The sequence below is a fragment of the Hibiscus syriacus genome, unplaced genomic scaffold (genome assembly GCF_006381635.1).
Source record: "Hibiscus syriacus cultivar Baekdansim isolate YM2019G1 unplaced genomic scaffold, ASM638163v2 tig00110569_pilon, whole genome shotgun sequence".
Taxonomy (NCBI): domain Eukaryota; kingdom Viridiplantae; phylum Streptophyta; class Magnoliopsida; order Malvales; family Malvaceae; genus Hibiscus; species Hibiscus syriacus.
In genome coordinates this window covers 543237-556506 of record NW_024062784.1, presented here as the reverse complement: position 1 = coordinate 556506, position 13270 = coordinate 543237, and the positions used below count along the sequence as shown (strand labels likewise).

Sequence of the window (13270 nt, the reverse complement as noted above, 5' to 3'; positions counted from 1 at the left end):
ATTATATGTTACGTAGAAGTTATTCATATAAAAATATAAAAAAATAACGATTTAAAGATGTTTGCTCGAAATTATTTATACGATACATTATTTAACAGTTATATGATTTATTTTTAATATTTTATATTAATCTAGAATGATTAAAATCCGTAGTATATGTTTAAGAAATTATGAATTATTTGATAACGAATGTTCAAATGCCTTATAGTGCACGAAACCATCATAATATTTTTAAGCGTAAACTATACGTTAAGTATCTAAACTATTAATTTTTGGTCCATTTTAGTACCTAAACTTTAATTTTTTTCAAATTCATAATTAAAGTTTAGTTTTGTTTCATTTTATTACCCTATTCAAAATTTAATATTACATTTTTTTAAAAGTTTAGGTACTGAAACGGACTAAAACTGATAGTTTAGGTACTAAACGCGTTAAATTTTTAATTGCGGGTATTAAAATGAAATAAAAACTAAACTTTAAGTATAATTTAAAAAAAAAATTAAAAGTTTAACTAAAACTAATCAAAACTAATAACTTAACTACTAAATGCGTAGTTGAAGCTATTTTTAATTAGTCTAACTAAATCTCACAAATATAACCTGCACGCACGTCGATAACTATTCGAAAAACATATATGATCAACAATATCCGTTTCAGATGATTTGAGTTTGACTTTAGGGAATTCAGCTCCATGATCGTGTGAAGAAGGCATGCACTTCGGTTTTTGAATCCTTCCATGAACCAATGGTGGGTGAGTTTGCAAATTATTATATATAAAGGATACATGTAGAGTCAATACACACGAACATTGTTCATAATTTGTTTGATAGAAGGTCTCACAGGAACAAAAGAAGATAATTAAAAACCATGTCTTTTTCATTGAATTCATGGAGCTTTGGGTTTGTTCTCATGGCTCTAACGGAACTGACAATCATCGGCAGACCCTGTTTAGCTGCGTACCGGCCGAGCCCTTGGGCGCTGGCTCATGTTACCTTTTACGGGGACGAAACCGCCTCCGAGACTATGGGTGAGTATAGTTGTTTATACACATTCATATTTTGATGTGCGTATGAGAATGTGTAATGTTTCGTGGTAGTTAATGGTGTTTTTGTTTCCCGACAGGGGGAGCTTGTGGTTATGGGAATTTGTTCAGCAGTGGTTACGGTACGGACACGGCTGCTCTGAGCACGACGTTGTTCAACAACGGGTTCGCTTGCGGGACTTGTTATCAGATAAAGTGTGTGCAGTCCAAGTGGTGCTACCCTACGGTTAAGTTCACCACCGTTACGGCGACCAACCTTTGCCCTCCGAATTGGGCCGAGGACTCCAACAACGGTGGGTGGTGCAACCCTCCTCGAGTCCACTTCGACATGTCGAAGCCCGCTTTCATGAAAATTGCTCAGTGGAAGGCCGGTATTGTCCCCGTCATGTACCGGAGGTATGTTTTCTAATAGCAATCGTAAACTTAATTGTTATGATCGTTGTTTTGTGATTGATGGATTTGAATTTCTCTCTCAGGGTACCGTGTGTAACGAAAGGGGGGTTTCGGTTTAAGTTCCAAGGGAACGGGTACTGGTTGTTGGTGTATGTGATGAACGTAGGCGGCGGCGGCGACATTGCGAAAATGTGGGTTAAAGGAAGCAAAACAGGGTGGATTAGCATGAGCCATAACTGGGGAGCTTCTTATCAAGCATTTGCAACTCTTAGAGGCCAATCTCTCTCTTTCAAGATCACTTCATACACGACCAAGGAGACTATCATATGCTGGAATGTTGCACCTGCAAACTGGAATATAGGCCTGACTTACAGCACAGATGTGAACTTCCATTAATCCGAAATAAAGATCCGATTTTTCGATCTGGTTCGACATATGAACATTTTCATTTCGCATTAGCCTTTTCTAGTTCTCTCTTTTCCTTTGAGAACTTCTGTTTGTACTAGCCTAGGCAAACCATGTGCATCTCCATGGTTCACAATCCAATGTGAATAACGGCCAACAGAATTATGATTATCTGAGAGCCGTCGATTAATTAAAACAAGTGTATATTTGAACTATTTTTCAATGATCATCCAGTTCCAACTGGTATTCAAGGCCCCAAAAATTTAATTTTTCACAAGCTTTTGGTCCATCAAGCTATGGGCTAAGTCTAAATCAGCTAAGTCTAAATCAGCTAGTTAATTGGCAATGGGTTCCGAGAAACATGGAGGAAACCTGCCCGAACCCGTGGCAAAAACAACCCATACAAGAGTTTTTGCCTGTAACTTGGATTAAAATCTCGATTCTCTGTTTTGATTCACATTTTTGTAGCAACATAAAATTTCCAGTGATCAAATTGCTTGGAAAACAAAAATGTCAGCGATTGCTTCTTTTTCTTCATTGCCTTCTTTTGTATGTGAATCGAAGGAAGAAGAAGCAGTGAAAGAAAAACAACAGCAAAAGCAAGAGGTAATCAAAGAGGGCACGTACAAGACTAAGGCCATCCAGTTCTTAGGTCGTACTACGCCTATTATTCTCCAAAACGACAATGGACCTTGCCCTCTCCTCGCCATCTGTAACTCTCCATCCCCTCTGTTTCCATTTCTGGGTTTTAAATTTCGATTCATTTCCTTGTCATTGTATCAATTTGAATTAGGAAGACGATCAAATTTCTAATCGTTCGATGTTAGGATAGGCAATGTTCTCCTTTTAAGCAACAATATGAACCTGAGTTCCGATACAGCCGAAGTTTCGCAGGAGAAACTACTTTCATTGGTGGCTGAGCGCCTCATTGATTCGAACAGTAATGTTGACGTAATTTCTTTCCTTTTTTTTTATTGCTTAGCCTCGTTTTCTTTTTGCTCTGGGGTAGTTTGTTTGATAGTGATGGATCATGAATCCTTTCTTCTTTTGGCAATGTAGAATAAAGAAGCCAGATATGTTGAAAATCAGCTGCGGAATATTGCCGATGCGATCGATTTATTCTCGCCTCTTGCTACCGGGATTGATGTGAATATCAAGTTTAGGAGGTTAGCCTTTCATTTCTTTCTCTCTTAATGTTTTGGTGAATCGAATGCGGTTCTGTATTGAATTATGTGTACAACATACAGAACAGATGATTTCGAGTTCACCTCCGAGTGTGCCATCTTCGATCTGCTTGATATTCCTCTCTATCATGGTTGGATAGTTGATCCACAGGTACTCTTAAGCTAATAAGAATTGTGTTTTTATGTGCTGTCATTGTCTTTGTTGATAGTATGATTGTTGTATGCAATGCACTTTCTATGGCTCGAAGGGGTGCGGGATTGTGTGGTCGTGTTATTCCTACCGAGCTCCGCATGTAACCCATGGAAGCTTGTTATGTGCATAGGATTAAACATGATTTACCATTGGTCAAGTGAATTTGATGGTTTATTTTCATGGTGCAGTTGTGCCAGGACCAAGAAACTGCTTGTGCCATCGGGTCGAAATCCTATAATGCGATCATGGAAGGGCTTGTTGCATTGGAAGCACGGAATATGGAGGCCTTGCATAAGAATAAACCCGGGGATTGTGTGGATTCTGCTGCAACAACTGCCACTCTGGGAGTTCCCTGTCATAGTCTATAGAAATCCATATCTGTTGACGATTCTCCTCGTTCTGATTCTGGTCGGAAATTAAGAAAAGGTGATCTCGATGAAGAAGCAGAGCTATTGAGAGTCTTGAAATTATCAGAGGCTGACTCGCAAACCTCAGTTGGTGTTGAAAATCCGATCCCGCAGCGGATGAAGCCTTCCTTATCAGATAATGGCACTTCCTTGAGCAATGATAGTGGAAGTAAGACACATTTCGAGACCCTCGAAAGGGAAGAGTCCCTGAAGATTGAAGGGATTATTCAGGATTAGTTATCTTGTGCTAAACCCGGAGAATTAACTCTTCCAAATGATGTGTCGAGAAGAGTGATGCCGTGACACCGATGGTTAATGGGAGTATCGCTTCTACGGATGGAATGAACACTAACATTCCCCGAGGGATCGAAAAATCTGAGATTCAATTTGCTTCTGCAACTAAAGCTCGTGACATTCCGGATAGTGTGAATGGGTGTGACATGATGAAAGCATCATCCGTGTCTTTACGAAATCCTGATTCAGATTCTTCTAGTGGAATAATAAATCATCGAAATGTGCCTGGAAGTGAACCTATATACGAAGGCGAAAACAGCATAGTGGATTCTGCAACAACACCACATGAACACCGGGAGCCAACTCTTGCAAAACAAGCTAATAAAAGCGCTGTAGATGACTGCAATGTGAGGTCCAAAGATGAAATCACTCCACAACAAGGTTTGTAATACATCTATTCGAGCTCCGTTCTTCGTTTCGTTCTCAGTTCTCTTGTTGCTTGCTGCTTAAGATTTGCTATAAAAGAAAATTAATGTATTGTGCTATATGTTAATGCCTAATGCCATTCAGGAGAACTGATTGAAAACTTCTTGAAGAACAATGCCAGTCAGTTGACCTTTTTCGGGTATTCTTAGTATCTTTCTAAAGATCCGAATTCTTCGAGCCTATCACATGGTAAATCTTTATGTCATGATGAAGCTCGTTGTTTAGTGACTGTTAATATGTTTTGCAGGCTTTTTTACTTACGAGGACTAAAAGAACGCGAGCTTTGTGTTTTCTTCCGTAACAATCATTTCAGCACCATGTTTAAGGTTAGGAGTTGGCATCGGCTTCTCTGCAAATTATGTGTTCTCTTGAATGACTTCGACTTAACCGATAAGCTAATAAGCTGATTTAAGAACCGGTGTTCTTATTTTACTTGCAGTATGATGGTGAACTCTTCCTTTTAGCTACTGACCTAGGCTATCTAAATCAGCCGAACCTAGTGTGGGAGAAACTAAACGAGGTAAAATCGCTACCTCGATATCTTCTTAACCAAGAATCATTGCATAGATCACATCGGAATATGATTCTTTGTGTTTTCGGGTCAATGGAGACACCTTGTTTATGACTGAAACTTCAAGGAATTCAAGTTGGATGATAGTCATGCCACTGGTACATGGGATGAACAAAATGCAATGGCTACTACTGCTGTAAGTACATGTATATATATATATATATATATATTTCTCTTCCGACGAGAAAATTTTAACCGTTGATTCGAATGACTTCAATGAGTACTTACCGGAGAAATTTACATGATGCAAGGAATACATTGCCAGCCTCGATAACGCAGTCCCCAGGTATTCTTTCTCTTGTATGTTGCTGAAGTACACAATATCCTACATGCTTGGGACCCTTTTAATACATGAAAAACTTTGAAAAAACAATATATCCATACTACACATGTACATCAGATGAGAGTTCGATTTGTTTTTTTAGAAATTTTTTGTTGAAATGGGCATTTTGCAGAGGCGGAGAAGCAGCGGAAGGAGCTCTTCATCATCGCCGAAGCTAAACCAGAAATCAAAAGATATGTGTATTGTGATGTAAGTTTTTGGCTTTAATCCACGACCTTTCGCACGTTAAACACAACTCCATCCCTAAGGATTCATAAGCTTGCAAAAAGATATCCAACTATACGTGACCATCAAACGAATCATAAAATAAATGTCACGAATGATGATTTTTGTGCAAAAACCAAAACAACAAAAAAATATTCGAAAAACGTATAAAAAATCATACCACAAAAATTGAGAAAACGTGTACCACAAGAGTAGAGAAAAATATATCACAAGGATATATATTTTTATGCAAAATTTAAAAACTCAAGAAAAAAATAAAATATATATTATAAAAAACAAAAGAAGTAATAGTCACCTCACCAACGATCGACAATTAATATTAAAATTAATATCACCGCTATTTAAATAAAAAAAAGACAAAAATATTAAAAGAACGTTGAAAGAAGAGAATAACAATTAGGTTTTTATTATTCATATATTCTTAAATGAAAATATATGTATTAATTTTAATCATACATTAATGAGTTTATCAACAACTTAACATATTTAAGTCTTAAATTCAAATCCTGTGTACGTAAAATATTCTTGCTTAGAGATTAAAGTCGTTCCAAAGTAAAAATAAGAGTTACCGGAGCTTAAAAAGTACATTGGTGGCTGCACATACATATAAGCTCCTGGATACACTCATTGATGCTTGAACAACTTGTCTGTGGTTGATTTTCCTTTCTCCTCCTTATTTTTCATCTCTAAAATATCCCAAAAAACAAAGTAAAACAAGATGTCTTCACCAAGCAAACGCCGCGAGATGGACTTGATGAAATTGTAAATGATTTTGTTTGTTTACCCAAATTACATCTAAAAGAATTTCTCTATATTATTTTTGTTTTGGTTTTGGTTTTGGTTTTGGTTTTGTTATTTTTATTTTTATTTTTATTTTTAATTTAATTTTTATTTACTAGGATGATGAGTGACTACAAGGTCGAGATGATCAATGATGGGATGCAGGAATTTTATGTTGAATTCAATGGACCAAAAGACAGTAAAATTATCGCTTCTTTAACAACTCTTCCTCTTCCTCTTCCTCTTCCTCTTCCTCTTCCGTGGTCTATGTCTCTGCTTTCTTCTCTTGGTTTTTCTCATTTATCTGAAAAGTTGTCTTCTTTTTCTCATTTATCCGATTATTGTTGATGGGTTTTTATTTTTATTTTTTTGATGATTTTGAAGTTTGAAGATTAGTATTTATATATATATTTGTGTTTTCTGGGTTATTTGTTTTTATCTGAGCTGCCACTTCTGTATTGTCCTTAGTTCTTTGAATTTTCTAAATGAGGATGGGGTTTGTTGATAGATTTTGTTTCTGGGTATTTTTAGACTAGAGCCAAATAAGGATGATTATTTTGTTGTTTTTCCTCACAGATTCTCTGATATGAAATGTAACAGGTCCTTACCATGGTGGTGTGTGGAAGATTAGGGTGGAGCTGCCAGATGCTTATCCTTATAAATCTCCATCAATTGGCTTTATAAACAAGATCTACCACCCAAATGTTGATGAAATGTAAGGTTCTTATATGTTAAAAAAGTTCTAATTTGGCTGTTTTTAGCTTTTTCTTAGTGGTAGTATTAACATTATGAGGTAATTTTGGAATGATTAACTCTGGTTTTGACTTTTAAATGATCTATTATGGTTTACGATGCCTTTGAGCTACGAGTTTCAGGTCTGGTTCTGTTTGCTTGGATGTCATCAACCAGACTTGGAGCCCCATGTTCGGTAATCGTTGCACAATATTCGATTTCCTTATTCTTTCTTGCCTTAATTATATGTTGGTGTTACTCTTGAACTTGACAATCCTTATGTTCGATTTCAGATCTGGTAAATGTGTTTGAAGTGTTCCTTCCTCAACTTCTTTTGTATCCCAACCCATCGGACCCATTGAATGGAGAAGCTGCTGCTCTTATGATGCGTGACCGTGCTACCTATGACCAAAGAGTTAAAGGCAAGCATTTTCGCATAAGCTTCTATACATTATTTAAGCTTTTATTTCACTATAAGAATGCCTATCTCAAAAGTTAAGGCATTTATCTCGATTTCTGGTTTTTCTAAAGCCAATGAAGCCATATTAGGCAGCAGGCCGGTGAGCTTACAAGAATTTTTATCGGCTACCTACATAAGATCTCATATGTTGGGAACATGAAATGCGTGTTTATAAGTAGCACATAACTTCTTTCTGTACTCGGTTGACCAGTGAGTAATGCCCATTTTATTGAGTTGTCAACAATTATGTTACTTGGACTTGGTCGTAAGTGTGAAATATGAGTATTTGTTTTTCACTGTTATGTTCAGTTTTTTCAAGTTTTCTATGTATTTTGGAGGTTATTTGTTAGGTCATGTCCCCACACCCCTGTGGATATTGCACCAGACACGGCTACTTTAAGCAAAATGAAGAGTTGGAACAACAAAGTCTACATTCTTGATCTTTGTCATCAGTCTCAAGTTGGCCAACACCAATCTCGGACTTCATCACTAGTCTAAACTAGTTGTAGTTTTAGTTTTTGAATGAATAATTTTGTATCAATTACATGTTTTATTCCATTCAGGCAAGAAGGTTTATTTAATCTTCTGCACACTTGGAGTTTGGTGGATTTGGTACGAATGTGACCTAAAAATTTGAAATCGAAAAATCATTGATTCTTTTCATGGTTCGACGTTCGCTGTAAACCTCAAGGTGTTGAACAAAGTAGAAAAAGTTTTAGTCAGAGATAATGAGTTACTTTTCTAGTGAGTATCAATGGTTAAACTTTACTATCGCGTGACAAAGAAGTTGATAAGTTGTGGCAACCCGAAGTTTGACAAGGTCCGAAGACATGTTTGCTAGCATTGTAGATGTTGTTCTCTCTGCAGAAATGTTCATTGGTTGTCGGCCCTTCGATATTGGTTTAAGGATGCCAGTCATTCTGCAATGCTAATGTCCTCTTTTTTTGGGGTTTTTTTTTTTCCAGAATATTGTGAGAAATATGCCAAGCCAGAAGACATTGGAACAAAGGCAGAAGACAGGTCCAGTGATGAAGAGCTGAGTGACGATGAATTTGCTGCCTCTGATGACGAGGAAATCGCCGGAAAAGCTGATCCTTAGGCCAACAGAATAAGATAACCCTTTCAAAACATAAATTATCTGTGTTGTACATTGATATTTTCAGCTCTTGTAAATTTAATCAACTGTTGCTTTGATATTTCAAAACATCCATCCTTTGTTCTAAGCCTGAACAAGGCTTGTTTCTGCTTATGGTTTATTCTCTTCATGTGATTGCATGAATTAAAAGCTTTTACAATGGGAATCCCCATGAACTGATATGCAATATCTAAATAGATATCGGGTATAGAGTAACTACAAGAACTAAATCCCGTTATTTAAAAGTACTAGGGACTAATTCAACTTATGTATGAGAATATAAACCAACAATTCTTGCTGAAATATTATAACTATGCTAACCTTAATATAAATATATGTGTATATTTATATGATTATTTCTAATTGATGTGCATACATTCAACTGTACAAAAGGTTAATTTTGCTCGGAACACCAGAAAAATTTTCCTACTACACATTTTTCGTAGCTTCTGATTCTCGGGGGGGCTGACTGACTTCTCAGGAATTTCAGGCTTCGCCATGGCTGGTTGTCCCGAACCAACACCTTTGGCAGAAGGTCTAACCGACTTCTTCTCAGGAATTTCAGGATTCCCCTTGGCTGGTTGTCCCGAACCAACTCCCTTGGCAGAATTCGATGATGGCTCTATTGTAAGTGAAGATGCTTCATCTCTGGAAGCATACCACGAATTTCCACACGCAATACATCCAACAGAAATGGAAATGGAAATGGAAATTTAATGGAGGTTTAATGGTTATAGATGAAAACAAATATCACAATATATATTCAAGAAAAAAAGTGGTCACTATGCAGTTACCCCAAGATTTCCAGAAAATGTGGTCTGTGTGAAATATTCCAGCCCGGTAAACCCAATACTTACCGAAGAACTACAGTCATAAAGCTTGTCCTTCAAGTTAAGATATCTAGAAGAAATCTGATATGATACTTTTGTGTCCATCTATTTCAGAAAAGGAAAGATTTACAATACCATCTTGCACGCCTGATATATACCTGTCTAATGATGCTCTTATAAACATGTAATCTCTATCCAAAAAACAATGGTCCTCTAACTTGACATGGTTACTGAACTTCTAGTCATATATGAAATCTTGTACAAAGACAAATGATCAAGTTGACAACATTATGCACAGGGATCTCAGATCCAAGTCTGTAGTTTGGGTTATTCGAATATCGTACATAAACAAGTTAGAAATGTGTGCATTTACATGACTATCTAGACTCTAGAGTGAAACACAAACAAAGATGTACTAACTCAATTTGATTACTGTAATAGCAATCCAAACTGATTCTTAGTAATAGTGACGGAATCAGAGAAGAAAATATGAGATAACCTGATAGCGGTCTCCATGTCCAGCTTGGATAATGTCCCTTAGACAGACTTTAAATTCACTGCATCTTGAGCACCGGGCATCAGTCATCTGCTTTACGAGTAATAGAACGATTAGTTAGCACATGTCAACTATGTTAACAAAAATGTTATCAGATTTTCTTTTCTTGAATTAGGCGGAGAGAATGACCTGCATGTGCACAAATTCATCAGGCTCTTTTTTGGCCGTCTCTTCAGCAGTTAAACCCTCCTACAGTTGAACACATTATTCACAATACAATACTCTGTTTCACAGTGGGCTGCCCCCAGAACCCAAGTATAGTGGCATAAAAGAACTAGTCACAAAGAACTGTAAGGTTAAAATTTGTCAAGTCCTTGACATATTGAGACCAGTTAGCAGGCTAATAAATGGCCAATAGATAACCATGTTCAAGAGCCAACGCATTTCTACCTACATGAGGTAGTTGCCACTCTTTTAAACTGATATGAAAGCTTAGAAGTCAACGGTACCCTAATAGACTATACCTTTAACTCAGCAGGTGTCGTGATAAGAATTGTTGAAGGTTCCAATTCTCCATTTAGTAGACGTCAAGCTAGCAATGAGTTGTTCTGTGAAAAAGAAACAAGAATGTAATCTTAAATTGAAACAAGGGAAGATATCCATATAGGCTCATAAGAAGAAAGCTCTCGACCTTCAGGTTGAACACAAGCTGCCGTAACTGCTGGTTATATTTCATGTCAGGTGAAAAACCATCATATGAGGCCTTTTCAAGTGCAGTTACAGCAGAAACAGCAGCATCTGGCCACTGAAAAGACTTGCTACCCTGCAAATGAAGAAGAACAATAAATATTGTGCAATTCATAGCATCTCTTTAATCAACAACTACCTATTCCTATTGATCATCATTTGGGGAAAAAAAGAGAGAAAGATATCCCTACTATAAAAAAAGAGAGAAAGATATCCCTACAAGGAAGCTTTCGGTCAAAGACTGCCAGCCTCTCTTAGACAAGATCAAGGTCAAACTCTATCAATGGTCCAGGAAGAAGCTAAGTTACGCTGGCAGATTGGAGTTGATCAAAACAGTTCTTTTTAGTGTGGCAAACTTCTGGTGTAGGCAACTTGTTTTGCCACAATCTGTTATTAACAAAATCGAACAAATTTGTTCGAGATATTTTTAGAAAGGTTCTGACGTTTCAGCAGTGGGAGCTAGAGTTAGCTGGGTAAAATTTGCACCCCAAAGTCGGAAGGCGGGCTTGGTCTTAAGGACATCAAGTCATGGAACAAATCATGCATGCTTCTACTCATAAAGAAATTACTTGCAGGGGAGGGTTCCCTTTAGGTAGCTTAGATCCTCAACTATCTCATTAAGGATCATGATTTCTGGCACATGGAAGAACCGAAGAACTCAAGCTGGATCCTAAGGAAAATCATGAAACTCCGAGCAGTTGCTCGACCTCTTCTTGCTTCCGGAGCTGTGACTACCAAACTGATTTGGGAAGAGGTTCGACAGAAAAATGGTAAAGTCCCATGGCATAAACTGATTTGGTTTTCATTGCACATTCCCAAGTTTAGCTTAATCTCTTGGATGGTTATCTTGGATCGTCTTCCTACAAAGGATAGGCTGCTACGGTTTGGAATTGAAACTAATGATATGTGCATCCTCTGTTCCGAAGCAAGGGAATCCAGAAACCATCTCTTTGTTGAATGTAAAATAACTGCTTCAATCTAGAATTCTATTCTTCAGCTCACAGGTATTTATAAACCTCTTCTTACCTGGACTAATCTGCTTACTTGGGCATATAACACATGGAAAGGCAAGTCCTTGCTTACTAGTATATTGAAGCTTTTTTGGTGCAATCTCAATTATACAATATGGGAATAAAGGAATCGAAGACTTTTTCCAGGAACCTGCAGATCCGAAGACGAAATTCTGGCCTCAATCAAAAAAATTGTAGGAATATAACTTAGCAATAGGGTTGTCAATAGATTGGATATTACTAATCTTTCTTTTTGTAATTCTTGGGGTATAGTATGATTTTTTGTGACCCCTTTTTTATGCTTATTTGTTTGTATTGGATTTGAAGCAGTTACTGCTTTCATTGGGTAATAATAATCTAATTATCCAAAAAAAAATGTAAACATAGGCAAGAAAGTCACTGTACACATTTTTGGGATCAAATTATTATTATTTTAATTGAATTAGTAATTTGTATCAGGTCGGATCAAATTTATATTTAAAAAATCAGATCGGGTCGGATTTAGTGGAGGATATATATTTTCGGATCAAATCGAATTGAATGTAGGATATAAAATTTTTGGGTTGGGTCAGGTTTGGGTGAAGGATACATATTTTCGAGACGAGTTGAGTTGACAAAAAACATGACCCTAATATTATGAAACTTTACTTTTTATTTTTTTAATATATAATTTATAATTATCTAATACTATGATCCATGGAATTATTGTAATTATTTTATTTTTATCAGATAATAAGCCTGATTAAGTTGTTGGATAAATTATATAGGGTAAAGTATATAAATAATATCTAATTATAGGGTATTACTTTATTAAGTTTTTAGACTATTAAAAGTTACAAAATGATTTTTCGACTATAGAGTATTATTTTGTTGAGTCCATCGACTATTAAAAGTTACAAAATGATCACCCGACTATTTATTATGTTTCAAACTCGTCCTATCCCGTTAAAAAGTAGATATTCTGAGCTGAACGTTAACATCTTGATTGTGCCATGATAAAATATGATCCTATAATTTCAAACGACTATCATATCTCATTCATCATGTTAACACAGCTAAAACAACTGTTGACTTTTAGAGGAAAATGACGAGTTTAGAATATAATGAATACTCGAATGATCATTTTATAACTTTTAATAATTGAGAGACCGAATAAATAAAGGTATTTCTCAATTAATTAGTTCGTAGAACGCGAGGGTTTTATAAACAACGAGATAACTTATTCTGCCGCTTCAATTTCTTGGAGATTTTGCTAAATGCAGTACGTGAGATTTTTTTGTAAATATTAAATTTGATTATTTGAGAAGTTCTTCCACGTAGGATAAATCTCATGTCCCGTAAAATGTGAGGTCCTTATACATGATTTGAAGAATGTGAGATATTCTTAAGTGAGCGATTTGAGGATTATTTTTTTAAATAATGTCTTGTAATTAAATAGTAAAAAAGATTATTTCCTTGAAAAATCACAATTAATTCTGTGTAATGGTAAAAGGCTTATATATAAAATGTTTTAGTTATAAGTCTGTATTTTAAGTAATAAATTTTAATTGTTTTATTCAAATATTTATATTAAAGTGAGTAATATTCTATAGTCAGA

At 36.1% G+C, this 13270-nt stretch overlaps 2 protein-coding genes, 1 long non-coding RNA gene and 1 pseudogene across 3 annotated transcripts; 3 read left to right on the top strand and 1 right to left on the bottom strand.

Annotated features, from left to right (window-relative positions):
* Nucleotides 1–867: 867 nt before the first annotated feature.
* On the top strand, nucleotides 868–1831 carry LOC120132731 (expansin-A7-like). Its single transcript, XM_039149425.1, has 3 exons — nucleotides 868–1027; nucleotides 1123–1438; nucleotides 1519–1831. Exons 1-3 carry the CDS (start codon nucleotides 868–870, stop codon nucleotides 1829–1831), a joined length of 789 nt encoding a protein of 262 aa, XP_039005356.1.
* Nucleotides 1832–2295: 464 nt separating this feature from the next.
* On the top strand, nucleotides 2296–5416 carry LOC120132627 (annotated as a pseudogene).
* A 714-nt stretch (nucleotides 5417–6130) lies between these two features.
* On the top strand, nucleotides 6131–8715 carry LOC120132602 (ubiquitin-conjugating enzyme E2 5-like). Its single transcript, XM_039149341.1, has 6 exons — nucleotides 6131–6245; nucleotides 6383–6462; nucleotides 6864–6978; nucleotides 7139–7191; nucleotides 7289–7417; nucleotides 8421–8715. The coding sequence occupies exons 1-6, from the start codon at nucleotides 6202–6204 to the stop codon at nucleotides 8552–8554; spliced, it is 555 nt and encodes a 184-aa protein (XP_039005272.1). The 5' UTR covers nucleotides 6131–6201; the 3' UTR covers nucleotides 8555–8715.
* Nucleotides 8716–9766: 1051 nt separating this feature from the next.
* LOC120132507 lies at nucleotides 9767–10855 on the bottom strand. The gene is made up of 4 exons (XR_005517007.1): nucleotides 10608–10855; nucleotides 10441–10524; nucleotides 10106–10165; nucleotides 9767–10006 (listed from the first exon to the last, which is right to left on the bottom strand). It is a non-coding gene; the product is annotated as an uncharacterized LOC120132507 (long non-coding RNA).
* Nucleotides 10856–13270: the final 2415 nt, after the last annotated feature.

Excerpts from the sequence above, each read along its gene's own strand:
- LOC120132731 (XM_039149425.1), top strand. The coding sequence starts at position 868 with ATGTCTTTTTCATTGAATTCATGGAGCTTTGGGTTTGTTCTCATGGCT. Across the intron at positions 1,028-1,122 it reads AACCGCCTCCGAGACTATGG|GGGGAGCTTGTGGTTATGGG; the intron begins GTGAGTATAGTT and ends GTTTCCCGACAG. Across the intron at positions 1,439-1,518 it reads GTCCCCGTCATGTACCGGAG|GGTACCGTGTGTAACGAAAG; the intron begins GTATGTTTTCTA and ends TTTCTCTCTCAG.
- LOC120132602 (XM_039149341.1), top strand. The coding sequence starts at position 6,202 with ATGTCTTCACCAAGCAAACGCCGCGAGATGGACTTGATGAAATT. Across the intron at positions 6,246-6,382 it reads GAGATGGACTTGATGAAATT|GATGATGAGTGACTACAAGG; the intron begins GTAAATGATTTT and ends TTTATTTACTAG. Across the intron at positions 6,979-7,138 it reads CACCCAAATGTTGATGAAAT|GTCTGGTTCTGTTTGCTTGG; the intron begins GTAAGGTTCTTA and ends TACGAGTTTCAG.